Here is a 25,705-nt window from a genome sequence, read left to right as displayed (position 1 = left end):
TGGAGGTACAGTTCAAAAGGCTGAGGCTCCTCCTCATTTGACTAGGCGTGCTGAAGAGATCCACTTGTTTCACTGGAGAGATCTTCATTTGATTGGATATTGCTTCTAGTGTAGGATAAACTAAATATTTGCTGTCACTATTGGAGAAACAATGCATTTCAGTTCAAATGTAAAGCAGTTTGTTCTCGTTCTCATTGTTGGAATCTTCTTGCTTCTGGGGTATGTATTATTCTATATTTTATGTAATTACTGTGCATGTACTTTGTGTGTATGTAAATTGTGTTATTTTGGAACAACTAAATCTGTACATAGAATATTGAGGTTGAATTAAAGGGATGTTATATTTCATGTCAACTAAGTGTACTAAGTACTATTTCATGTCAACTAAGTATACTGACCCACCTAAAAGTGTTTGTAATTGTCACGACTTCTGCCGAAGTCGATGCCCCTCCTTGTTCGGGTGGTGCTCGGTGGTCGACGTCACCGGTCTTCTAGCCATCATTGATCAGTTTTTCATTTTCCATTGGTTTTGTCTTGTCTTCCATCACACCTGGTTCCAATCCCATTAATTACATGTTGTGTATTTAACCCTGTTTCCCCTCATGTCCTTGTCGGTGATTGTTACGTGGGTTTCTGTATCGGTGTGCGACGGGTATCCTTTACCCATTTTATTTTGTACTTTGGTTTTGGAGTTTGTTTTTCATTAAATACTCCATATTAACCAACTTGGTTTCTCCTGTGCCTGACTTCCCTGCCACCTACATACACGAATATCGCAGTAATACCAACCTTATCTACCCACCTCTCTGGAAAAGGTAGGACGCTAGCGTCCCATCTGGCCAACATCCGGTGAAATTGCAGAACGCCAAATTCAAATGACAGCAATAGCAATAATGAACATTTATGAAAATACAAGTGTTATACATCGGTTAAAAGATAAACTTCTTGTTAATCCAGCCATTTTGTCAGATTTCAAAAAGGCTTCACGGCGAAAGCATAACATGCAATTATCTGAGGATAGCACCCTGCACACAAAACGCATACAAACATTTTCCAACCAAGCAGAGGAGTCACGAAAGTCAGAAATAGCGATAAAATGAATCACTTATCTTTGAAGATCTTCATCTGATTGCAATCACAAGGGTCCCGGAACACAATAAATGGTTGTTTTGTTCGATAAAGTTCCTCTTTATATCCCCAAAACTCAGTTTTGTTGGCGCGTTTTGTTCAGTAATCCACTGGCTCAAAGGCGATCAAAACATGCAGACAAATACATCCTAATAGTACCGGTAAAGTTCATTGAAACATGTCAAACGATGTTTATAATTAATCCTCAGGTTGTCAATTGTCTAAATAATCGATAATATTTGAACCGAACAATAGCGTATTCAATAGAAAGGAAAAAGAATGAAGGGCACACACACAGTCACGCTCGCAATCCAGTACTGCATGCTTCTCCAGTCCCCTAACCAAAAGGTCTCATTCTTCTTCATTTTTCAGAAAACAAGCCTGACAACATGACTAAAGACTGTTGACATCTAGTGGAAGCTATAGGAACTGCAATCTGTGCCCTAACCAATTACGTAGTCAATAGGCATTCATTGGAAAACCCACTCACATCAAAAAAAATCACAGACATTATTTTAACAGTTTTAGAAACTTCAGAGTGTTTTCTATCCAAATCTTCTATCCAAATCTACCAAATCTGCATATCTTAGCTTCTGGGCCTGAGTAACAGGCAGTTTACTTTGGGCACGCTTGTCATCCAGACGTCAAAATACTGCCCCCTAGCCCAAAGAGGTTTTAAACTCTACCTGTAAGATTTTATTTGAGTGTTCTCTGTACACATTCAGTGTACTTGTAGTGACACTGAAAGACAATTGCAAATGTCACTCATTTAGCAGATACTCTTATCTAGAGAGACTTACAGTTAGTGCATTCATCTCCAGAAAGCTAGGTGGGACATGCACATATCATAGGCATAGAAAGAAAAAATTTTCCTCAATAACTTAGCTGTTTGATGAGGTAGGGTTTGAGATGTTTTCAGAAGATGGGCAGGGACTCTGCTGTCCTAGCTTCAGGGGGAAGCTGGTTCCGCCATTGGGGTGCCAGGACAGAGAAGAGCTTAGACTGGGCTGAGAGGGAGGACCAAGAGACCAGAGGTGGCAGAACAGAGTGCTCAGATCGGGGTGTAGGGTTTGATCATAGCCTGAAGGTAGGGAGGGGCAAGAGACCAGAGGTGGCAGAACGGAGTGCTCAGGTCTGGGTGAAGGTTTTGATCATAGCCTGAAGGTAGGGAGGGGCAAGAGACCAGAGGTGGCAGAGCGGAGTGCTCAGGTCAGGATGTAGGTTTTGATCATAGCCTGAAGGTAGGGAGGGGCAAGAGACCAGAGGTGGCAGTGCGGAGTGCTCAGGTCAGGATGTAGGTTTTGATCATAGCCTGAAGGTAGGGAGGGGCAAGAGACCAGAGGTGGCAGAGCGGAGTGCTCAGGTCAGGGTGTAGGTTTTGATCATAGCCTGAAGGTAGGGAGGGGCAAGAGACCAGAGGTGGCAGAACGGAGTGCTCAGGTCAGGATGTAGGTTTTGATCATAGCCTGAAGGTAGGGAGGGGCAAGAGACCAGAGGTGGCAGAACGGAGTGCTCAGGTCAGGGTGTAGGTTTTGATCATAGCCTGAAGGTAGGGAGGGGCAAGAGACCAGAGGTGGCAGAACGGAGTGCTCAGGTCTGGGTGTAGGTTTTGATTATAGCCTGAAGGTAGGGAGGGGCATTTCCTCCTGCTGTTCCGTAGGTAAACACCATGGTCTTGTAGCAGAGCTTCTACTGGAAGCCAGTGGAGTGTGTGGAGGAGCGGGGAAACATGAGAGAACTTGGGAAGGTTGAAAACCAGGCGTGCTACAGCGTTCTGGATAAGTTACATGTGTCGTGAAGTTGTAACGGATCATGTGACGACTGCTGCTCATCGAATGATTAACGGTTTATAACTATGTGATTAAATGAATCAGGCAATTATTAACTCATTAACATGTTTTTATGAAAAAATATTAAATCCTACTATCACCAGTCTTGGAGGGAGAGAAAGAGATAGGGAAACAGAGAGGACTGTCCATCTACCACTCAGTAATACAGGAGCAGGTAAGAAGTCACTGGTATAGCCACTCACACGCACACATGTTTGGAGGTAGTGGTTGCGCTACCAATAATTAATAATTGGAGCGAATTCGGGGCTCATGTTCTACCAACATTGACACACTCACAGACACAGACCTGGTATGGAATCCTGACATCAGCTGCTGTATTCACTCTAGACTCATTGATTTTCTGCTTATTTTTTCTTACCGTGCAAATTTTATGGGAGAAACCATCGGGCTTCTAACTATTCTCTGTCACGCCCTGACATGAGAGAGATGTTTTTCTCTGTTTGGTTACCTGGGGGCACCATGGAAAAAGTCATTTTATTGAATTTCTATTTCCCAAATTAACTCAAATAATATCAGAATAGCGATTTTACAACAGTCACTAATTAATCAATTTCCTCTACAGTCTCATTCTGAACGTCGCATAATCCGAGAATCTGCACGGACCCGTGTCCCACCAATGAGTTCGTACCACACCAATTTTAGCTGATTATTTATTTACTAGAAAGCTAAAATGATAATAAAAAATACACATACACAAAACACAGTCTAGGCTATTGATTAGAACTTAGCATAACGGGCCAACACACTCTGATGTTACCCAAAATGGGGATTTAAAAGAGAGAGAAAAAGAGAAAGTACACGAGAGAAAAAAACATTTGGGTGCATTTGTCAGCTATTCTTATTTTAACCATAACCTCGTCCCGAACTGCCGCTCTTAAGGGCGCCGGACAGTATCCTGACTGTTACCATGATCCTTGGTCTCATTTCCCTTGGTGTGTGTACCTACTACGTGCACAGGCGCACACGTGCAATGGAAGACCTAATGAGGTCTTATACTAGGATCACCCGTGGGACGGAAGCGATCCCGATTTTTGGAAAGTTTGGCAATGGATCCTGAAACCCCCTCAGGGGGCCCATTCCCAGCCTCCTCTCCCGAACTCGCTAGGTCAGCCCCGTAATGTCCCCAATGTAAGCTTTGGCCTTCAGAGGCCAATTTTTTTCCAAGTGCCTTAACTACCCACCTGCAAGTAGGATCACCCTAGACATGACATTAGAGACAATGCCATGATAGAGTCATTTAGCCAAGACCTTGGACATATATAGAACATAGTCCATATTAGATGATTAAGGTGTGGTAGACACATTTTATGTACTTTTATGTTTTTACTCCCCCCCACAACCCCTCTTTTTATGCTGCTGCTACTCTCTGTTTATCATATATGCATAGTCACTTTAACTATACATTCATGTACATACTACCTCAATTGGCCCGACCAACCAGTGCTCCCGAACAGTGGCTAACCGGGCTATCTGCTAACCGGGCTATCTGCTAACCGGGCTATCTGCTAACCGGGCTATCTGCTAACCGGGCTATCTGCTAACCGGGCTATCTGCTAACCGGGCTATCTGCTAACCGGGCTATCTGCTAACCAGGCTATCTGCATTGTGTCCCGCCACCCACCAACCCCTCTTTTACGCTACTGCTACTCTCTGTTCATCATATATGCATAGTCACTTTAACCATGTCTACATGTACATACTACCTCAATCAGCCTGACTAACCATTGTCTGTATGTAGCCTCGCTACTGTTATAGCCTCGCTACTGTATATAGCCTGTCTGTTTACTGTTGTTTTATTTATTTACTTACCTATTGTTCACCTAATACCTTTTTTGCACTATTGGTTAGAGCCTGTAAGTAAGCATTTCACTGTAAGGTCCACACCTGTTGTATTCGGCGCACGTGACAAATAAACTTTGATTTGATGAGACAACTGTACATACAAAATGTCGTGGTTAATGTTATGTGAAAGTTATTATTTTTTATATGCTTCATTTAGAGTTATTTATGCATCTTTAGTTGTGATACAAACGTTGGGCTATATGTTTTGATTTGTAATACATTCTAAGGCTGCATGATGCCGCTTGAATGATGATTTGAATACAGTCACATGAAAGGCATGAGCTGTGCTCAGCAGGCTGCACACACTTCATCAGTCTCTCATTCACAATTTGACAAGCCTCAATTTCTCCGGTGGCATCGACCTTGTGTGGCCACAACACCCCCTAAAAAATCCATGCCTTTTCAGATCAAGCATTTCAATTATTTTTTCATCTCTTCCACACTAACTTTATAGAATTCAAAAATACAATGATTGTTTTTCATAATTTGGTCAGATAAATAAATAATTATTGTACTTTTGACTTCCATAAAGTTAGTGTGGAAGAGATTTTATTTGTTATTTTATTTCAACTTTATTTAACCAGGTAGGCCAGTTGAGAACAAGTTCTCATTTACAAACGTACAGTCAATAACACAAAAGAAAAGAAAAATAGAAAGATCTATGTACAGTGTGTGCAAATGTAGAAGAGTAGGGAGGTAAGGCAATAAATAGGCCCCAGAGGCGAAGATAATTACAATTTAGCATTAATACTGAATTGATAGATGTGCAGAGGATCATGTGCAAGTAGAGATAATGGGGTGCAAAAGAGCAAGAGGGTAAGTAATAATATGGGGATGGGTGTGCTATTTACTGATTGGCTGTGTACAGGTACAGTGATCGGTAAGCTGCTCTGACAGCTGATGCTTAAAGTTAGAGAGGGAGATATAAGACTCCAGCTTCAGAGATTTTTGTAATTCGTTCCAGTCATTGGCAGCAGAGAACTGGAATGAAAGGCGACCAAAGGAAGTGTTGGCTTTGGGGATGACCAGTGCAATATACCTGCTGGAGCGCATGCTACAGGTGGGTGTTGCTATGGTGACCAGTGAGCTGAGATAAGGCGGGGCTTTACCTAGCAAAGACTTATAGATGACCTGGAGCCAGTGGGTTTGGCGACGGATATGTAGTGAGGGCCAGCCAATGATATACACAGAGAAAAGAGTCGGCCCGAGATCTTAACCCTATGGCACCCCCATAGAGACTGCCAGAGGTCCGGACAACAGGGCCTCCGATTTGACATACTGAACTCTATCTGAGAAGAAGTTGGTGAACCAGGCAAGGCAGTCATTTTAGAAGCCAATTGCGTCTATAAGGCTATTGTGTCTGCCGATAAGAATGCGGTGATTGACAGAGTCGAAAGCCTTGGCCAGGTCGATGAAGACGACTGCACAGTACTGTCTTTTATCGATGGCGGTTATGATATCATTTAGGACCTTGAGTGTTGCTGAGGTGCACCCATGACCAGCTCTGAAACCAGATTGCATAGTGGAGAAGGTACGGTGGGATTCGAAATGTTCGGTGATCTGTTTATTAACTTGGCTTTAGAAAGGCAGGGCAGGATGGATATAGGTCTATAACAGTTTGGGTCTAGAGTGTCTCCCCTTTGAAGAGGGAAATAACCGCAGCAGCTTTCCAATCTTTGGGGATGTCAGACGATAGAAAAGAGAGGTTGAATAGGCTAATAATAGGGTTTGCAACAATTTCGGTGGATAATTTTAGAAAGAAAGGGTCCAGATTGTCTAGCCCAGCTGATTTGTAGGGATCCAGATCTTGCAGTTCTTTCAGAACATCAGCTGTCTGGATTTGGGTGAAGGAGAAGCGGGGGGGGGTTGCTGAGATGTTGGCCGGGGTAGGAGTAGCCAGGTGGAAAGCATGGCCAGCCGTGGTAAAATGCTTATTGAAATGATCGATTATTGTAGATTTATCGGTGGTGACAGTATTTCCTATCCTCAGTGCAGTCGGCAGCTGGGAGGAGGTGCTCTTATTTTCCATGGACTTCACACTGTCCCAAAACTTTTTGGAATTAGTGCTACAGGAAGCAAATTTCTGTTTGAAAAAGCTAGCCTTTGTCACGCCCTGACCATAGAGCGACCTTGGTTCTCTATGGTGTAGTAGGTCAGGGCGTGAATAGGGGGTGATCTAGTATATTCATATTCTATGCTGGTGCTAATATGCTTCCTAATTAGAGGCAGCTGTTTATCGTTGCCTCTGATTGGGGATCATATTTAGGTAGTGACGGCTCCACTCACTAGGCCTCCAGTGCGCATTCACAGTCTTCCGGCGACGGTTCACAGTCCAGAGCTTCTGGCGACAGTTCACAGTCCAGAGCTTCCGGCGACGGTTCACAGTCCAGAACTTCCGGCAACGGTTCAACCAGGATCTCACCTAACAGTACGAACTCTGAAGATAGATGGGTGGCGATCAATTCACATATGGTGTCCAGGGCACAACTGGGGGCCGAGGGGGGTCTATAACAAGCGGCAACTGTGAGAGACTTGTTTCTGGAAAGGTGCATTTATAGAAGTAGAAGCTCTAATTGTTTGGGCACAGACCCGGATAGTATGACATAACTCTGAAGGCTATCTCTGCAGTAGATTGCAACTCTGCCCCCTTTGGCAGTTCTATCTTGTCAGAAAATGTTATAGTTAGGAATGGAAATTTCAGGATTTTTGGTGGCCTTACTAAGCCAGGATTCAGACATGGCTAGGACATCCGGGTTGGCAGAGTGTGCTAAGCAGTGAATTAAACAAACTTAGGGTGGAAGCTTCTAATGTTAACATGCATGAAACCAATGCTTTTACGGTTACAGAAGTCAACAAATGAGATTGCCTGGGGAATGGGAGTGAAGCTGGGGGATGCAGAGCATGGGTTAACCTCTACATCACCAGAGGAACAAAGAAGGAGTAGGACAAGAGTACGGCAAGAGACTAAAAGAACTGGTCGTCTAGTGCATTTGGAACAGAGAGTAAAAAGAGCATAAAAGAGCATAATGTACAGACAAGGGTATGGTAGGATGTGAGTACAGCAGAGGTAAGCCTAGGCATTGAGTGACGATGAGGGAGGTTTTGTCTCTAGAGGGTCCATTTAAGTCAGGTGCGGTCATCGCATGAGTGGGGGGTGGAACATAAGGGCTAACTTAGGCATTTTGAGCAGGGCTGGAGCCTCTATAGTGAAATAAGACAAAAATAACTAACCAAAACAGCAATAGACAAGTCAAATTGACATTAGGGAGAGGCATGTGTAGCCGAGTGATCATAGGGTCCAGTGAGATGCTAGGCAAGCTGGAGGCACGGCGAATCAGACAGCTAGCAGCAGGCTAGCAGATGGGCCTCAGGGAGACGTTGCAACGGGAGAGCCTGTAGAAACCTCCTGGACGGTTACGTTGGCAGACCAGTCGTGATGGATCGGCGGGGCTCCGTGTTGGCAGCAAGGGTCCAGGCCAATTGACAGAAGAGGTATTGAAGCCATAGAATAATCTGATGGATTTCTTCGGCTAGCCGGCTGAAGGGCCTAGCTCGAGGATAGCTCCAGGTTAACTGGTGCTTGCTTCGGGACAGAAACCCCCTTGGACGGTTATGTCGGTAGACCAGACGTGATGGATCGGTGGGGCTCCGTGTCAGCAGCAAAGGGTCCAGGCCAATTGGCAAAGAGGTAATTGAAGCCCAGGGATTGCTTGATGGATCTCATTCGGCTAGCCGGGAGATGGGCCTAGTTCGAGGCTAGCTCCAGGCTAACTGGTGCTTGCTTCGGGACAGAGATGTTAGACAGGAGTAGCCACTCGGATAGCAGCTAGTTAGCTGCGATGATCCAGAGTAAAGGTTCAGAGCTTGCGGTAGGAATCCGGAGATGTGGTAGAGATAAGCAGTCCGATATGCTCTGGGAATATATCGCACTGTGCAGGCTGGCAGGAGTTGCCCGGGCTGAGGTTGGCAGTCCGAGTTAACGGTGATGACTGTTAGCAGTGGCTAACTGACTACTAGCTAGTAGCTAGTTAGCTGGCTAGCCTCTGAAGGGGCTTCCGGTTCAAAAGTGAAAAAATAGCAGATCCATACCACATTCGGTGAGGCGGGTTGCAGGAGAGTATGTTCAGTCCATAGATGGAAAATGAGATTAAAAATAATACAAATATATACGAAGAAAAGCAATATATACAAGGGACGGGACAAGACAATCAAAACAGACAACCCACTGCTACGCCATCTTGGAAAAATACTGATGAACAGATGAACAAATTATTGTTGTCTATCTACAATGACAAGCCACCAGGGTCTGACAACCTGGATGGAATATTACTGGGGATAATTGTGGACAAGTATATTTGTGCAATTCCATTTACTTTTGATACTTAAGTACATTTTAAAGCAAAAACCTTTACACTTTTACTCAGCTACTATTTTACTAGGTGACTTTCACTTTTTACGATAAACATTTTCTATTAAGGTATCTTTACTTTTACACAGGTATGGCAATTGGTTACTTTTTCCACCACTGCTGGCATGTCATGCCTACATTTGCGAATCTTGGCAATAAAAAAATCATTAAATTAATTAGCAATATCTGTGGGTTTTGTGATGAATGAGCCATCTGATTCAATGAATGATGGAGCTGAGTTTGCCTTTTTGCCCAAAATGTAATTTAAGATGCTCCAAAGATTTTTTACTGTCATTCTTTATATAATTTATGTTTGTATAGTTTCTTCTTTTTATTTAGTTTAGTCACATAATTTCTCAATTTCCAGACTTATTTGCCATACCATTTGTCAATTCCTTATCAATCTAAGTAGATTAACAGTTTTTACAGTAATTGTCTTGAAGGGTGCATGCTTATTAGCAACTGGAAAAAGCAATGTCGTAATTGTGTCAAGTGTGGTGTCTGGTTGCTCCTCATTACACACCACAGACCAGCAAATATTCTGTACATCATCAACATAACAATCACTACAAAATGTCTTGTATGACCTCTTATACACTATATTAGGCCCAGTCTTTGGAGCTTTGGTTTTCCTAGATATGGCTGTTATACTGTGATCACTACATCCTATGGATTTGGATACTGCATTAAAACACATTCTGCAGTATTAGTAAATACCCTGGTAGGTTGACTGATTTTCAAGTTTGAAGCATTTTCTTGAGTGGGCAGCTTGATGAAAGCCAGTCAATATTGAAATCACCCAGAAAATATACCTCTCCATTGATATCACATACATTATCAAGCATTTCACAGATGCTATCCAGATACTGACTGTTAGCACTTGGTGGTCTACAACAGCTTCCCACAAGAATGGGCTTTTTGTGAGGCAGATTAACCTGTAGCCATATTATTCAACAGTATTTAACATGAGATCCTCTCTAATCTTTACAGGAATGTGGTTCTGAATATAGTCTGCAACACTGCCCCCATTTCTGTCTTTTCTGTAGATGTTATAACCATGTATGTATCATACAATGCATCCATATGGCAGAGGCAGACACATTCGTAACTAGAGTTTAGAGGCCTGCCTGCCGTCCCATGATAGATGGAGCCCCATCTCTGCAAAAACCCACCATTCGTTCCCATGGAATCAGTTTTTCATCAATATAGCCACACAGCACACTGAACATCCTCTGTGCAGTTTCATGCTCAGGAATCGTGAGACAGAACAGTATCTCCTCCTGAATAGCATCCCCCCGACATGTAGTAAACAAAAGTCAACACGTGGGCATCTCATTTCTCACAGCTGACATTCATTTGAAGAACATAAGGTGGGGAGTTTTTGAGTCGTTCAGTCAGAGTTTCCTCTTGGTTGCTAGCTACAGAATGAATTCTTAGTTTCACAGTGTTATCTGACAAAGGTATTGATGTGAGTTTCTGTTCCTTTCTACACATTGTTTTCACCATATCAATTGCGGCAGGTAATATCAGTCTCTGTAATAGCGTAAAGTATACTGACCCACCTAAAAGTGTTTGTAATACCCACCTTATCTACCCACCTTAAACTGTACTTGAAAGATTTTATTTGAGTGTTCTCTATATACATTCGGTGAATTTGTAGTGGCTCTGAAAGATAATTGCAAATAGTAATGTCGCTAGCATATCCCATGTAAACTAAAGGTGCACTTTATCTAGCTTTGGTGTACTATGTCAGTATACTTTTCATGATTGTATTTTTATATACTATGCATGTATTTAATGTTACTTAAATGGTGTTACTTTGGGACACCTACATTTAAAGTAGAATTCAAGTAGTGTTTTTGTACTATTTCATGTCAACTAAGTGTACTTTGCGTGCTAATTTGTCCCACCTTAAAGTATACTTGCAATACCCACCTTATAGAGGATCTGAACCAGAAAAACAACTTCACTGGTTGAAATCATCCTGTGGCATCAATATTAGTCAAACATTGATTCAAGGGCCAAAGTTGACTACAAAGTGTAAATAGCATAATTCTGGTCTTAATAAAGATAGTATCTTCCAAAGATTTGCAATATTTAGGGAAAACTATGATGTTCCTAAATCCTTGGATAATGTCAGTCTCTGTAATAGCGTGTGGTTTCATAGCTTAGTGGGCTGAAATGTTTTCATGACAGACTTGAACTGATTCTCTCCTCTCTCCCCAAAGGTATGTGGTCTTCAACCACTTCAATGAAAGGCAAAACATGTAAGCTCAAGTTTCTGTTAATTTATTACACCCTAATGATGCTATAATGTGATATGGATTTTCTGATTGATTCTTATTCACAGGGTTTGGTTTGACGCTTCCAAAAGAGATATCCCAGTTGATGAGGACCAGAGGAACACCAGGTTAGTTGATATAAACTGAGAAATTCTCGCAACAAGTCATGATACTTGGTACTTTTAATAAACACTCTTTTCTATTTCCTTAATGTTACCCATTATATCATTTACAGAGATGACATAACAGAGATGTACTGTACACAGTTACTAATGGTGAGCACCAATAAGGATGTGAACAAGTCACATTGTGATATTGGTTCATCGTTGCTGTTACCCTTCACTATTATGAAAAATAGCATACATGACTGTTCCTGGAGGCACAAAACCATCTCATAGTCCTTCAACGTAGCATACTTAACGGCCTGCTGATGGGCCATCAACAAGCTTCCCATTGCTTTCAAACTGGTTCAGAGGTTCAACTGGATAAAACTAACAAATTATAGTTCCACTAAGAGCAAACTAACAACCATTAGCTTTGGCTCCAACAAACCCAGACCCATCGGTAAATCCCAACCCCATGACCCAACTAGCAATTTGGATCAGTCTGATGTTATCACAATGGCATGCATATATATGGGGCATTTTCTTACAGTTTGTTTACTATAGTTTAATCAAGTTTTGATTATTTGTTCCATAGTATTTTTTCCATTTGTTTTGGTTGTTTTCACATTGTCAAAAAATGGTTTAACAAACTACAATACTTAATCAAAACCATGTGTGTGTATCGGACATCACACTACTTGCTTAGTGAGTACCAGTTCTTCCTGATTTGGCTCACACTTGGAGCCTGTTGGACGTACTACCAAATTCTTTAAAACAACGTTGGAGGCGGCTTATGGTAGAGAAATGAACATTCAATCCTCTGGCAGTAGCTCTGGTGGACAGTCAGCATGCCAATTGCACACTCCCTCAAAACATGAGACATCTGTAGCATTGTGTTGTGTGACAAAACTACACATTTTAGAGTGGCCTTTTATTGTCCACAGCAAAAGGTGCACCTGTGTAATGATCATTCTCTTTAATCAGCTTCTTGATATGACACACCTGTCAGGTGGATGGATATCTTGGCAAAGGAGAAATGCTCACTAACAAGGATGTAAACACATTTGTGCACAACATTTGAGAGAAATAACATTTCAGAGATGTTTTATTTCAGCTCATGAAACATGGGACCGACACATCACATGTTGCGTTTACACACTGAGTGTACAAAACATTAAGGACACTGTGTCTTTCCATGACATAAACTGACAGGTGAATCCAGCTGGAAGCTATGATCCCTTACTGATGTCAATTACTAAATCCACTTCAATCAGTGTAGATGAAAGGTAGGAGACAGGTTAAAGAAGGATTTATAAAACTCGAGAGAATTGAGACATGGATTGCACATGTTTGCCATTCAAAGGGCGAATGGAAAAAACAAAAGATTTAAGTGTCTTTGAACGGGGTTTGGTAGTAGGTGAGAGGCTCACCGGTTTGTGTCAAGAATTGCAACGTTGCTGAGTTTTTCCTGCTCAACAGTTTCCAATGTGTATTAAGGTTAAAGCATCATGTATTGGTTGTCTCATTGTGTCTGTGAGTAGGCTATCCATGAACTATCCATTAACAACTATGTTTGTTGAAATAAAGTTATGCCGACAGAAGATTCCCAGTTGTCCTGATGGGAAATCAGCATGCAGTTGTCTGGACTTCACAAAGCCATGGAAGTGAACAGACAATGAAACATTGACACAGTTGCAATGTTATTCCCAATGGATTGGCTGAGTTGCCGAAAACATCGGACTCTTCTTCCTGGTGGCAAAACAAATTAGCCTTCTGCACGTGTGTGGGATTGTCTAGTTTATAATATTTTTCTCCCTCTGCTGCCGCTTCCCCCTCCTGTGTGTGTGTGTGTGTGTGTGTGTGTGTGTGTGTGTGTGTGTGTGTGTGTGTGTGTGTGTGTGTGTGTGTGTGTGTGTGTGTGTGTGTGTGTGTGTGTGTGTGAAGTTGGGAGAGTTAGTTAAGTGTTCAGGATGGATTTAGTTTTTTAATAATTTTTAGATACAATGTTATAACTATTATAATTCACATAAAGGCTGCTATTCTACTTGGAATTTAAATAAAAAAACATAGAGGAAATTGTTTGTCCACAACACAACAGTCTTTGATCTGGTCTCAGCTTGCATGTCTCACAGCATCTGTAACATCAATGGTGTTTTAGCTCTATGGAAGAGGCATCGGATTCGCTAGCACACTCTCAGGTTATTCATAAAACCAATATGATGTATAAATTAGTTATTCATAAAGCCAATATGATGTATAAATTAGTTATTCATAAAACCAATATGATGTATAAATTAGTTATTCATAAAAATAGATATGATATTGATATCAGTTTGAAAAAAATGCAACAGACATCGATATAGAGTTTCCATATCGGTGCCCATCACTAAGAGCTACACAGATACTGTATGTGTATTATGCATACTGCACAGCCATAGCTGTCATTAATCATTGTACTATGTATTTCTATTCATACAGGCTGAGTAAGCCCATATTGAGGAGCAGAGTACAGAACATCGTCTCTCCAGAAAGGTGCGTATCAGTATTTTACTGTACCATCCATTAACCATTTGGCTGGCTACCCAAACTCCATGCTCCTGGCCAAACTCTACGCCACGCCCATGGATGTTAGTTTCTTCAACGCAATGAATCTGGCTCTGAGTACATCAGCAACAATTTCTAGAACAAAACAATTAGTGGAATTTTAATGTCGTTTTTTATCCACATGGATGAAAATCTCTTGCACATTTAACTGCCAACCCAGACCCAACCCCTTCCCCTCCCCGAACACAAGGACACAGACAAACAGTTAAATATTCCACCAGACCAGCCATCAAACCGCAGACTCCAATCTCAAGCAGACAAAATCCATTTATCAACAGACAACATGCAAAACAATCCTCTAGATCACCGCTATTCTACACACATAGACACATACAAAGCTCTTCCTCACCTTGCATTTGGCAAATCTGGCCATAACACCATCCTCTTAATTTCTGTTTACAAGCAAAAACTCAAATAGGATGTACCAGCGATACGGAAGTTGTCCATAGCTGACAGTAAGTTTCAGGACTGTTTTGCACCGATTGGATTATGCATCGACAACGTCGTCCCCACAGTGACCGTACGTACACATCCTAAACAACAGTCATGGATTAAAGGCAACATCTGCACTAAGCTAAAGGCTAGAGCTACCGCTTTCAAAGAGTGGGACACTAATCCGGAAATCTCACAAAGTCCTCAGACGAACCATCAAACAGGCAAAGCATCAATACAGGATTACGATTGAATCCTACTACACCGGCTCTGTTGCTCGTCAGATGTGGCAGGGCTTGGAAACTATTACGGATTACAAAGGGAAACCCAGACGCAAGCTGCATCAGTGACGCGAGCCTAACAACCAAGCTAAATGCCTTCTATGCTCACTTCGAGGCAAGCAACACTGAACCATGAATGAGAGCACCAGCTGTTATGGACAACTGTGTGATTACACTCTCCGTAGCCAATGTGAGTAAGACCTTTAAACAGGTTAACATTCACAAGGCTGCAGGACCGGGATGGATTACCACGACGTGTACTCAGAGCATGCGCTGACCAGCTGGCAAGTATCTTCACTGACATTTTCAACCTCTCCATGGCCCAGTCTGTAATGTCCAGAAGTTTCAAGCAGACCACCATAATCCCTGTTCTCAAGAACGCCAAGTTAAGCTGTCCCTGAGCAAGGCAGTTAACTCACTGTTCCCCGGGTGCCGATGATGTGGATGTTGAGTAAGGCAGCCCCCCGCACCTCTGGGATTCAGAGGGGTTGGGTTACATGCGGAAGACACATTTCAGTTGAATGCATTCAGTTGTACAACCGACTAAGAATCCCCTTTTCCTTCTAAATGACTATTGCACCGTAGCACTCACATTTGTGTCCATGAAATCGTTTGAAAGGCTGATCATGGCTCATATCAAAACCATCATCCCAGACACGCTGGACCCACTGAAATTCGCATACTGCCCCAACAGATCCATATATGATGCAATCTCTATTGCACACCACACAGCCCTTTCCCACCTGGACAAAAGGAACACCTATGTGAGAATGCTGTTCAATGACTACAGCTCAGTGTTTAACACCATAGTGCCCTCCAAGCTCCTCACTAATCTAAGGACCCTGGGAATAAACACCTCCCTCTGCAATCGAACACTGGACTTCCTGAAGGGCCGTACCCAGGTTGTGAGGTTTGGCAAAAACAAATCCGCCATGCTGAGCCTCAACACGGGGGCCCCTCAGGGGTGTGTGCTTAGCCTTCTCCTGTTCTCCCTGTTCACCCAGGACTGCGTGGCCGCACATGACTCCAACACCATCATTAAGTTTGTCAATGACACGGCGGTGATCACTGACGACGACGAGACAGCTTAGAGAAACCTGGCAGTTTGGTGCCAGGACAAAAACCTCTCCCTCAACATCAGCAAGACAAAGGAGCTGATCGTGGATTACAGGAAACTGAGGATCAAGATGAACTGGTTGAGAGGGGAGTGGTGCCAGTGCCCGCGGTGGGGGTAGTGGAAGAGGAGTGGGGCCTTTGTGGAGTGATGGAGGTTGAACATTCAGTAGAGGCAGCATTAGAGACAGCAGTGGGGGGGAATCCTCATCTTCTCTGTGGGGAATAACATAAATGAATATAAAGGGATAAATATTGCTGTAAGATCATTACATTTTACAAATCTACATTACTGTAATGCAAAATAAATACACCAAAAAATAACACTTTGTTACAAATTCCCTGCTGGTGACATTAAGCACATCATCTCACAGCCCTCTCTCAGAGACAAACTCTGTAAATGTCGTAACTCCTTCAGTGAGCTCCCTTCCCATACTGGACGTAGCAGGTCAAGGGCATTGTAAACTGGCCCTTCACAACTGGCCAGGTGGGAGAGAGCAGCAGCAAGATCAACTCTGTCCACAAAGCATCTCAGATTAGGAGATAGGAGCAGTTTTCCACCATAATGAATACAATTATTTGGACAATGTCTGGACACACACACACACACACACACACACACACACACACACACACACACACACACACACACACACACACACACACACACACACACACACACACACACACACACAATGCAAACAATTGGGCACAGAGACAAAGGAGTCACAAGAGGAATGGCTTCCCAGTTGAAAACTAATTTAAAATATTGCACCAACAGGACACAGTTACATAGGCCTATACTAGTATGTAAACTATACATACAGTCCAAAATACAAAAAAGCAGACCACAACTATAACAAAATGACATTACTGTCCAAAAGAGTAAAGGCAGATTTGGTGGCACGCTGCTGAGATTCATTATTCTCTTATCTTTGAAGTTCAGTCCAATCCTCTCTCTCCTCCCTCTGGAAGCATGCAGTGGGACTGTCAGGAGGGATGGGATGACAACGGGCCAAAAGACTAAAGACATACTGGGAAGAAATGTACGAGTTAAATTAATTAACTTGTCAAATTAAAAGATTTGAATGTAGCTTTAACACATGAATACATACAGCTGTCTGAAATGATTGATAATGTCATGAAAATGTAAAAAAAACACCAAATAAATGTAATATTATCAAAAGAATGAATCTATACATCAGAAATCAATGTGAGAATCTTAACATTTACATTTGCCTGGCCACAGCTTCTTCTGCAACGAGGTAACTAGACTGTTTCACATAGCACTTTGTCAGCTTTAAAGTTTGCTGTTCACCAGTTTACCAGTTCTACCAGTTGAGCTTGATTCTGCAGATATTTCCCGTCTGTAAATGTCCTCACTGTCAATCAGCTTTACTCCAGAGTTTTATGTGTTGACTTTTTGTCTGTATTCTGTTTGTACATTGTCTATTGCTGGCAGCAGCTATTCATTAAGTTACATTACAGGTAGGCCTATGTGCAAATGTACTTGTCAAATAAAGTGATTCTGATACCAGTATTTGTGTTTCCTGATGTGGAAGAGCCTGAGGGTCACTGTTATTAAGATCCTCTTTTTCCACAATGATTCTTAGATTTGACTTTGGTTGCCATTTACTTCAAATTCCTTTTTCATGTTACACTTCGTCAATCTTGGAAAGATACGTACATTTCGTGGCGGCAGGTAGCCTAGTGGTTAGAGCGTTGGGCCAGTAACCGAAAACTTTGCTAGATCTAATCCCTGAGCTGACAATGTAAAGTTTAGTCATTCTGCCCCTGAACAAGGCAGTTCCTAGGCTGTTCCTAGGCTGTTATTGTAAATAAGAATTTGTTCTTAACTGACTTGCCCAGTTAAATAAAGGTTAAATAAAAAATATTAAAAAATTGTCTTACGTGACATTAGATAGTGTGACAGCCATTTGCTATGATCTGTCTATTCTGTCGAGATACATAATAAAAATGTTGAGTTACATAGAGTACCAGTTTGGGCACACCTACTCATTCCAGGATTTCATGGAATAGAAAACACCGTAATATTAATCAAATGAATTACTAGTCAAAAGTTACCAACCCCAAATCAGTCCTCCACAAACGTTTCATCGTTTAATCGTCAAATGATTATAAATGACATGGCACACGCCGTAGTGCAGACTTTTGGTCTTTCACCAAAACCAATACCAAACCAATCAGGTGGTTGTTTTCGAAGCTTTGGACGTCATTGAACACATGTTTACGATAAAGCGATACAAGCATCGGCACACTGCTTCAAAATAAACTGCTTAGCGATTTCGATGCAGGTTTAACGGTCGTCGTATGAAAGGGACCAAGGTGCAGCGGGTTGAGTGCTCATGTTAACTTTTAATATAGAACACTGAAAACCAGCCCCACGCACCAGACTGGAGACGTCGGACACGTCGGACACGTCGGACACTCTGGACAGGGCACTGTCGTCGGAAGCTCTGGACGGGGTACTGTCGTCGGACACTCTGGACGGGGCACTGTCGTCGGAAGCTCTGGATGGGGTACTGTCGTTGGAAGCTCTGGATGGGGTACTGTCGTCGGACACTCTGGACGGGGCACTGTCGTCGGAAGCTCTGGATGGGGTACTGTCGTTGGAAGCTCTGGACGGGGTACTGTCGTCGGAAGCTCTGGACGGGGTACTGTCTTTGGACACTCTGGACGGGGCACTGTCGTCGGAAGCTCTGGACGGGGTACTGTCGTCGGAAGCTCTGGACGGGGTACTGTCGTCGGACACTCTGGACGGGGCACTGTCGTCGGAAGCTCTGGACGGGGTACTGTCGTCGGAAGCTCTGGACGGGGTACTGTCGTCGGAAGCTCTGGACGGGGTACTGTCGTCGGAAGCTCTGGACAGGGTACTGTCGTCGGAAGCTCTGGACGGGGTACTGTCGTCGGAAGCTCTGGACGGGGTACTGTCGTCGGAAGCTCTGGACGGGGTATTGTCGTTGGAAGCTCTGGACGGGGCACTGTCGTCGGACACTCTGGACGGGGTACTGTCGTCGGAAGCTCTGGACGGGGACTGCGCACTGAAAGCCTGATGCGTGGGGCTGGTAGTGGAGGTACCAGACTGGAGACACGCACCCCAAGGCTAGTGCGGGGAGCAGGAACAGGACGAGTTGGACTGGGCTGACGCACTGGAGGCCTGGTGCATGGGGCTGGTACTGGAGATGCCAGACTGGATACACGCACCCCAAGGCTAGTGCAGGGAGCAGGAACAGGACGAATTGGACTGGGCTGATGCACTGGAGGCCTGGTGCGTGGTGCTGGCTTTGGATGTGCCAGACTGGATACACGCACCAAAATGATTGGGGCTGCCTCTCATGCATCCTCCGTTGGGCCCGCTCTTCGCTCCACTTTCGCCGTTCCTCCCTCGCTGTTTCCACCTGTTTTCATGGCAGGGTCTTGTCCCCTGCCATTACCTCCTCCCATGTCCAAAATGTCCTCCACTCCCTTCTCTCCCTGGCCCAGGATCCTTCCTCTTCCTGGGCCCCGCTGCTTGGTCCGCTGGTGGTGGGAAGTTCTGTAACAGTCGTCGTATGAAAGGGACCAAGGCGCAGCGGGTTGAGTGCTCATGTTAACTTTTAATATAGAACACTGAAAACACAAAACAATATACAAACCTCAATCACTCTAACTTAAAGAGTCTTAACGTAACTAAATCTCACAGCCTCTGGAGAACACACCACTACCTAATTACCCACCCCCCAAATCAGTTCTCCACAAACTTCATGTTTACATCCAAGGGTGAAACCACGTGGATTAAAAAACTACATGGAAATTACACAAATGTTATTATCGCAACCACCCTTATACATTGTTTTTTAAAAGCAACCTAGATTAGACTGGGTTGCCTGGAACGAACTACAAAAATCTCTGAAACTGGAAACACTTATCTCCCTCACTGGCTTTAAGCACCAGCTGTCAGAGCAGCTCACAGATTACTGCACCTGTACATAGCCCATCTATAATTTAGCCCAAACAACTACCTCTTCCCCTACTGTATTTATTTATTTATTTTGCTCCTTTGCACACCATTATTTCTATTTCTACTTTGCACTTTCTTCTACTACAAATCTACCAATCCAGTGTTTTACTTGCTATATTGTATTTACTTTGCCACCATGGTCTTTCTGTGCCTTTACCTCCCTTATCTCACCTCATTTGCTCACATTGTACATAGACTTATTTTTCTACTGTATTATTGACTTTATATTTGTTTTACTCCATGTCTAACTCTGTGTTGTTGTATGTTGTCAAACTGCTTTGCTTTATCTTGGCCAGGTCGCAATTGTAAATGAGAACTTGTTCTCAACTTGCCTACCTGGTTAAATAAAGGTGAAACAAAATAAAATAAAAAAATTAACTACTATCCTATTATTGCATTTTTTTATGAATTATTATCCAAAGAAAATATATCAAAAGGTTCTCCACAGCCCAAAAAAGGTTTCCCTTACAGTGAAGTTAAAACTCCTTTTTGGTACTAGCACCTTTTTTTGAGAGAGCAATAACATCAGCCCATATCTTCATTAACTAATGAATTACGTTTTGTTCTCCCAGGCTATTGTACAAGCAGCCCAGTGTCTTGGTGGGGTGAGTAGTGTTACCTTGTGTTAGTTACATATCATTGTTATCTTCCACATCAGCGTGTAGCCTGGTATACCACACGTATATATATACCATGGGCCTTTAATTGCAAAACTATTGAGATCATAATCAGTACAACACATTCCAGCTTGATCTGTATATCTGTAAACATTGAGATCATAATCAGTACAACACAGTCAGGCTTGATCTGTATATCTGTAAACATTGAGATCATAATCAGTACAACACATTGCAGCTTGATCTGTATATCTGTAAACATTGAGATCATAATCAGTACAACACAGTCAGGCTTGATCTGTATATCTGTAAACATTGAGATCATAATCAGTACAACACATTCCAGCTTGATCTGTATATCTGTAAACATTGAGATCATAATCAGTACAACACAGTCAGGTTTGATCTGTAAATCTGTAAACATTGAGATCATAATCAGTACAACACAGTCAGGTTTGATCTGTATATCTGTAAACATTGAGATCATAATCAGTACAACACAGTCAGGTTTGATCTGTATATCTGTAAACATTGAGATCATAATCAGTACAACACAGTCAGGCTTGATCTGTATATCTGTAAACATTGAGATCATAATCAGTACAACACAGTCAGGTTTGATCTGTAAATCTGTAAACATTGAGATCATAATCAGTACAACACAGTCAGGTTTGATCTGTATATCTGTAAACATTGAGATCATAATCAGTACAACACAGTCAGGCTTGATCTGTATATCTGTAAATATTGAGATCATAATCAGTACAACACATTCCAGCTTGATCTGTATATCTGTAAACATTGAGATAATAATCAGTACAACACAGTCAGGCTTGATCTGTATATCTGTAAATATTGAGATCATAATCAGTACAACACATTCCAGCTTGATCTGTATATCTGTAAACATTGAGATAATAATCAGTACAACACAGTCAGGCTTGATCTGTATATCTGTAAACATTGAGATCATAATCAGTACAACACATTCCAGCTTGATCTGTATATCTGTAAACATTGAGATCATAATCAGTACAACACAGTCAGGCTTGATCTGTATATCTGTAAACATTGAGATCATAATCAGTACAACACAGTCAGGTTTGATCTGTATATCTGTAAACATTGAGATCATAATCAGTACAACACAGTCAGGTTTGATCTGTATATCTGTAAACATTGAGATCATAATCAGTACAACACAGTCAGGCTTGATCTGTATATCTGTAAACATTGAGATCATAATCAGTACAATACAGTCAGGCTTGATCTTGTTCTGTTTCTTTAGTCGTACTGATGTGGTGGCAGTCACCCCATGGTTGGCACCCATTGTCTGGGAAGGAACCTTTGACCCTGACCTCGTCGACATAATCTACAAGTCCATGAACCTCACCATAGCAACCACAGTGTTTGCCGTTGGAAAGTGAGTAGCGTACAACTTTTCCCAAATATTCAAAAGGGAAGTTAAACTATCAATATTTTTACAACATTGAAACTACACTGCGTGTACAAACATTATGAACACGTGCTTTCTCCATAACAGACTGACCAGGTGAATCCAGGTGAAAGCTATGATCCCTTATTGATGTCACTTGTTAAATCCACTTCAATCAGTGTAGACGAAGGGGAGGAGACAGGTTAAATAAGGATTGTTAAGCCTCGACACATTTGAGACATGGATTGTGTATGTGTGCCATTCCGATGGTGAATGGACAAGACAACAAAAAAACACTCAGTGTATGAGGACATAACCAGCTAATGTCACATGGCAGGTAATACAATATCATGATGTCATGATTCATGGCTTGGCTAAGATTTGAATAACTCTACTACTTTGTTTATTTCCTGGTAGACTGTAATTTCTGTTCAGAAACGGTTGAGTATGTCCTATACAGTCCTATGAGAATGACCATACAGTTACAGAGGGTTTCTGGCATCAGAATGTACAGGTAACTGACAAAATAGTGGAAAACTAGTAAATGAGGGATACAAAGTATATTGAATGTAGGTGCTTCCACACAGGTGTGGTTTCTGAGTTAATTAAGCAATGAACATCCCATTATGCTAACGGTCATGTATAAAAAGGCTGGGCTGACCATTATTTCAGTCATTCTTTTTGCTACCATGGCTATGCCCCCAGATCAACAATGCCCCCATTTACAGGGCACAAGTGGTCACCTAATGGTTTGATGAGCATGAAAACGATGTAAACCATATGCCAGTCACCAGATCTCAATCCAAATGAGCCTGAGATAGTGTTTCCACCACCATCAACAAAACACCAAATTATCCCTCCGATAGAGTTTCAGACACTTGTAGAATCTTTGCCAAGGTGCATTAGAGCTGTTCTGGTGGCTGGTGGTGGCCCAATGTGGCTCGTGGTGGCCCAAGGTGGCTCGTGGTGGCCCAAGGTGGCTGGTGGTGGCCCAAGGTGGCTCGTGGTGGCCCAAGGTGGCTCGTGGTGGCCCATGGTGGCTGGTGGTGGCCCAAGGTGGCTCGTGGTGGCCCAAGGTGCCTCGTGGTGGCCCAAGGTGGCTCGTGGTGGCCCAAGGTGGCTGGTGGTGGCCCAAGGTGGCTCGTGGTGGCCCAACTCTCTATTAAGTACCCTTTATGTTGATGTTTCCTATATTTTGTCAGTTACCTGTGTGTCTTTAAATTCTGACAGATACGTCCGCTTTCTCCAAGATTTCCTGGAGACAGCAGAGAAGCATTTCATGGTCGACTTCAACGTGCGCTACTATGTGTTCACTGATCGTCCCGACGATGTTCCATCAGTGAACCTGTCCCAGGGGAGACATTTGAGTGTGATCCAGGTCCCAGGTTCAAACCGCTGGCAGGAGATATCAGCCCGGAGGATGGAGATCATTCAGACAGCCATCGAACGTCAGATCAGCAGGGAGGCTGACTACATCTTCTGTCTGGACGTGGACAGCAAGTTCCACGCTCGCTGGGGGGCCGAGTCTCTGGGCAGGCTGGTTGCTGTGATTCACCCATGGTTTTACCAGGCAACCCGTGACCGCTTCACATATGAACGGCGCCCAGCCTCGACAGCCTACATCCCCATGGATGAGGGAGACTACTACTACGCCGGGGCTGTGTTCGGAGGGTCCGTGGAGGATGTGTACACACTAACAAAGGTATGTCGGAACCAGCTTGAAGAGGACGCGAGGAATTCCATCGAGGCTGCCTGGCAGGAGGAGAGTCACCTCAACAGGTACCTGCTTTACAACAAGCCCAGCAAGCTGTTGTCTCCAGAGTACCAGTGGGATGACAAGAAGACCAAAACCAAAGAGGTCAAAGTCATTCGCTTCTCTTCTGTCATTAAAAACTATGCTGAAATTCGTCCCAATGTATAGGACTAGGAATTGGATATTCAACCGGCCGAAAAAAACTTTATTGATTATGCTTAATGTTAGGTTAATTTCAGGTATTGCTTCACTGAGGTTTGGGTTAAGGTTAGGGAAAGGCATAAAATGTCACATTGGGTATACAGATGTCTGGTGCCATTCATTTTCTCTTGGTGAAATACATACACTTTGCTTTATACCCTGAGGAAGACAGCTTGGCTGTGTATTTTTCTTGAAATAAATATTTAACCGCTTTCAGAATGTTTGTGTTATTTCACTACTTGTTATATTTTCTATAGCCTAACTAAAAACAACATCTCCCCTGTTACAACGATATACTGTGTATGAGGAACAAACCAGTGGTTTAGTGGAGAAATAGGGAATGTTGCAAGGATTCCATCCATAGATGTGTACATCAGACAAGACACAGTGGTGGACTGAATTTCCATTTAGAAAAACGTCAGCATAATGTCAAAGTGGACCTGGCATTCCAGTCCAGAAACAACCCCTAACCACAATACATATACTCTAAACTGTAAGAAAACAAAGAAAAATACCCTTTTAAAAAGGTAATATGGAGGATTCCCTTCCTTGTGTAAAAACATCCTGCCAATGTCAAGGCAAAAGGGAAAATCCTTCAATTCAAGTCATACCATCTAATCAATGTTATGTGAGGGATAATCAACGAGGGGCTATGGGTTCAATGGAAAGTAATGAACGACGTGGAAGGTGTGTTCAGTGACCCGCTAGAGGATTAGATTTGACAATGTAAAAACACAATACAACTACAGATGTATACAATCCATTTAAAATGATTGAAGATGACAAGTTAAAATTGAAAATACATAATAACAAAATATATACACAAAATTATAATATGAAAACAAATAGTTATACTACACTGAACAAAACATATCAACTCAACATGCAACAATTTAAAAGATTTTACTGAGTTACAGTTCTTATAAGGAAACCAGTCAATGTAAATTCATTCATTAGGCCCTTATCTATGGATTCAACATGACTGCAAATACAGATATGCATCGGTTGGTCAAAGATAACTTAAAAAAAGGTATGGGTGTGGATCAGACAGCTAGTCAGTATCTGGTGTAACCATCATGTGCCTCGCACATCTCCTTCGCCTAGAGTTGATCAGGCTGTTGATTGTGGCAGGTGGAATTCTGTTGATGCAGAGCGTCCCAAAACATGCTCACTGATTGACATATCTGGTGAGTGTGCAGGCCATGGAAGAATTGAGACATGTACAGCTTGTCACGCCCTGACCTGAGAGAGACAGTTTATTTCTCTATTTTGTTAGGTCAGGGTGTGGTTTGGGCATTCTATGATTTGTAATTCTTTGTTTTGGGCCGAGTATGGTTCCTAATCAGAGGCAGCTGTCTATCGTTGTCTCTGATTAGGAATCATACTTAGGCAGCCTTTTCCCACCTGTAGTTGTTTTCTGTTTAGTTTTCTGTACCTGACATAACTGTGCGCTTTTGTTTTCCCTGTGTTATTTTTGTTCGAGTGTTTGTTTGATTCAAATAAAAACGCTGCATCTTGGTCCCCTCTCTACGACAGTCGTTACAACGCCGAACTGCAATCAGATCAAGATACTGGCGAGGTTAACGAGCACGCAGATGAGCTCCCCTGAGACGGTTTCTGACAGGTAGAGCACA

At 42.7% G+C, this 25,705-nt stretch overlaps 1 protein-coding gene across 2 annotated transcripts; it reads left to right on the top strand.

The window, feature by feature from the left end:
* Positions 1 to 32: 32 nt before the first annotated feature.
* Positions 33 to 24,290, top strand: LOC115183714 (globoside alpha-1,3-N-acetylgalactosaminyltransferase 1). 2 transcript variants are annotated; one of them, XM_029744785.1, is made up of 7 exons: positions 34 to 219; positions 11,457 to 11,495; positions 11,579 to 11,638; positions 14,093 to 14,146; positions 20,638 to 20,670; positions 21,971 to 22,105; positions 23,348 to 24,290. In XM_029744785.1, exons 1-7 carry the CDS (start codon positions 152 to 154, stop codon positions 24,036 to 24,038), a joined length of 1,080 nt encoding a protein of 359 aa, XP_029600645.1. In that variant the 5' UTR covers positions 34 to 151; the 3' UTR covers positions 24,039 to 24,290. The 2 variants fall into 2 exon arrangements, with proteins under 2 accessions (XP_029600647.1, XP_029600645.1); XM_029744787.1 differs by lacking the exon at positions 11,579 to 11,638 and having other exon boundaries at positions 33 to 219.
* Positions 24,291 to 25,705: the final 1,415 nt, after the last annotated feature.

Source organism: Salmo trutta, unplaced genomic scaffold (assembly GCF_901001165.1).
Source record: "Salmo trutta unplaced genomic scaffold, fSalTru1.1, whole genome shotgun sequence".
Lineage (NCBI taxonomy): Eukaryota > Metazoa > Chordata > Actinopteri > Salmoniformes > Salmonidae > Salmo > Salmo trutta.
This window is presented reverse-complemented; position numbering and strand designations above follow the sequence as displayed.

Bases quoted from the DNA above. Each gene is read 5' to 3' on its own strand.
- LOC115183714 (XM_029744785.1), top strand. From the start codon at position 152: ATGCATTTCAGTTCAAATGTAAAGCAGTTTGTTCTCGTTCTCATTGTT. The intron at 11,639-14,092 runs GTTAGTTGATAT...CTATTCATACAG, and splicing joins GAGGACCAGAGGAACACCAG to GCTGAGTAAGCCCATATTGA. The intron at 20,671-21,970 runs GTGAGTAGTGTT...CTGTTTCTTTAG, and splicing joins CAGCCCAGTGTCTTGGTGGG to TCGTACTGATGTGGTGGCAG.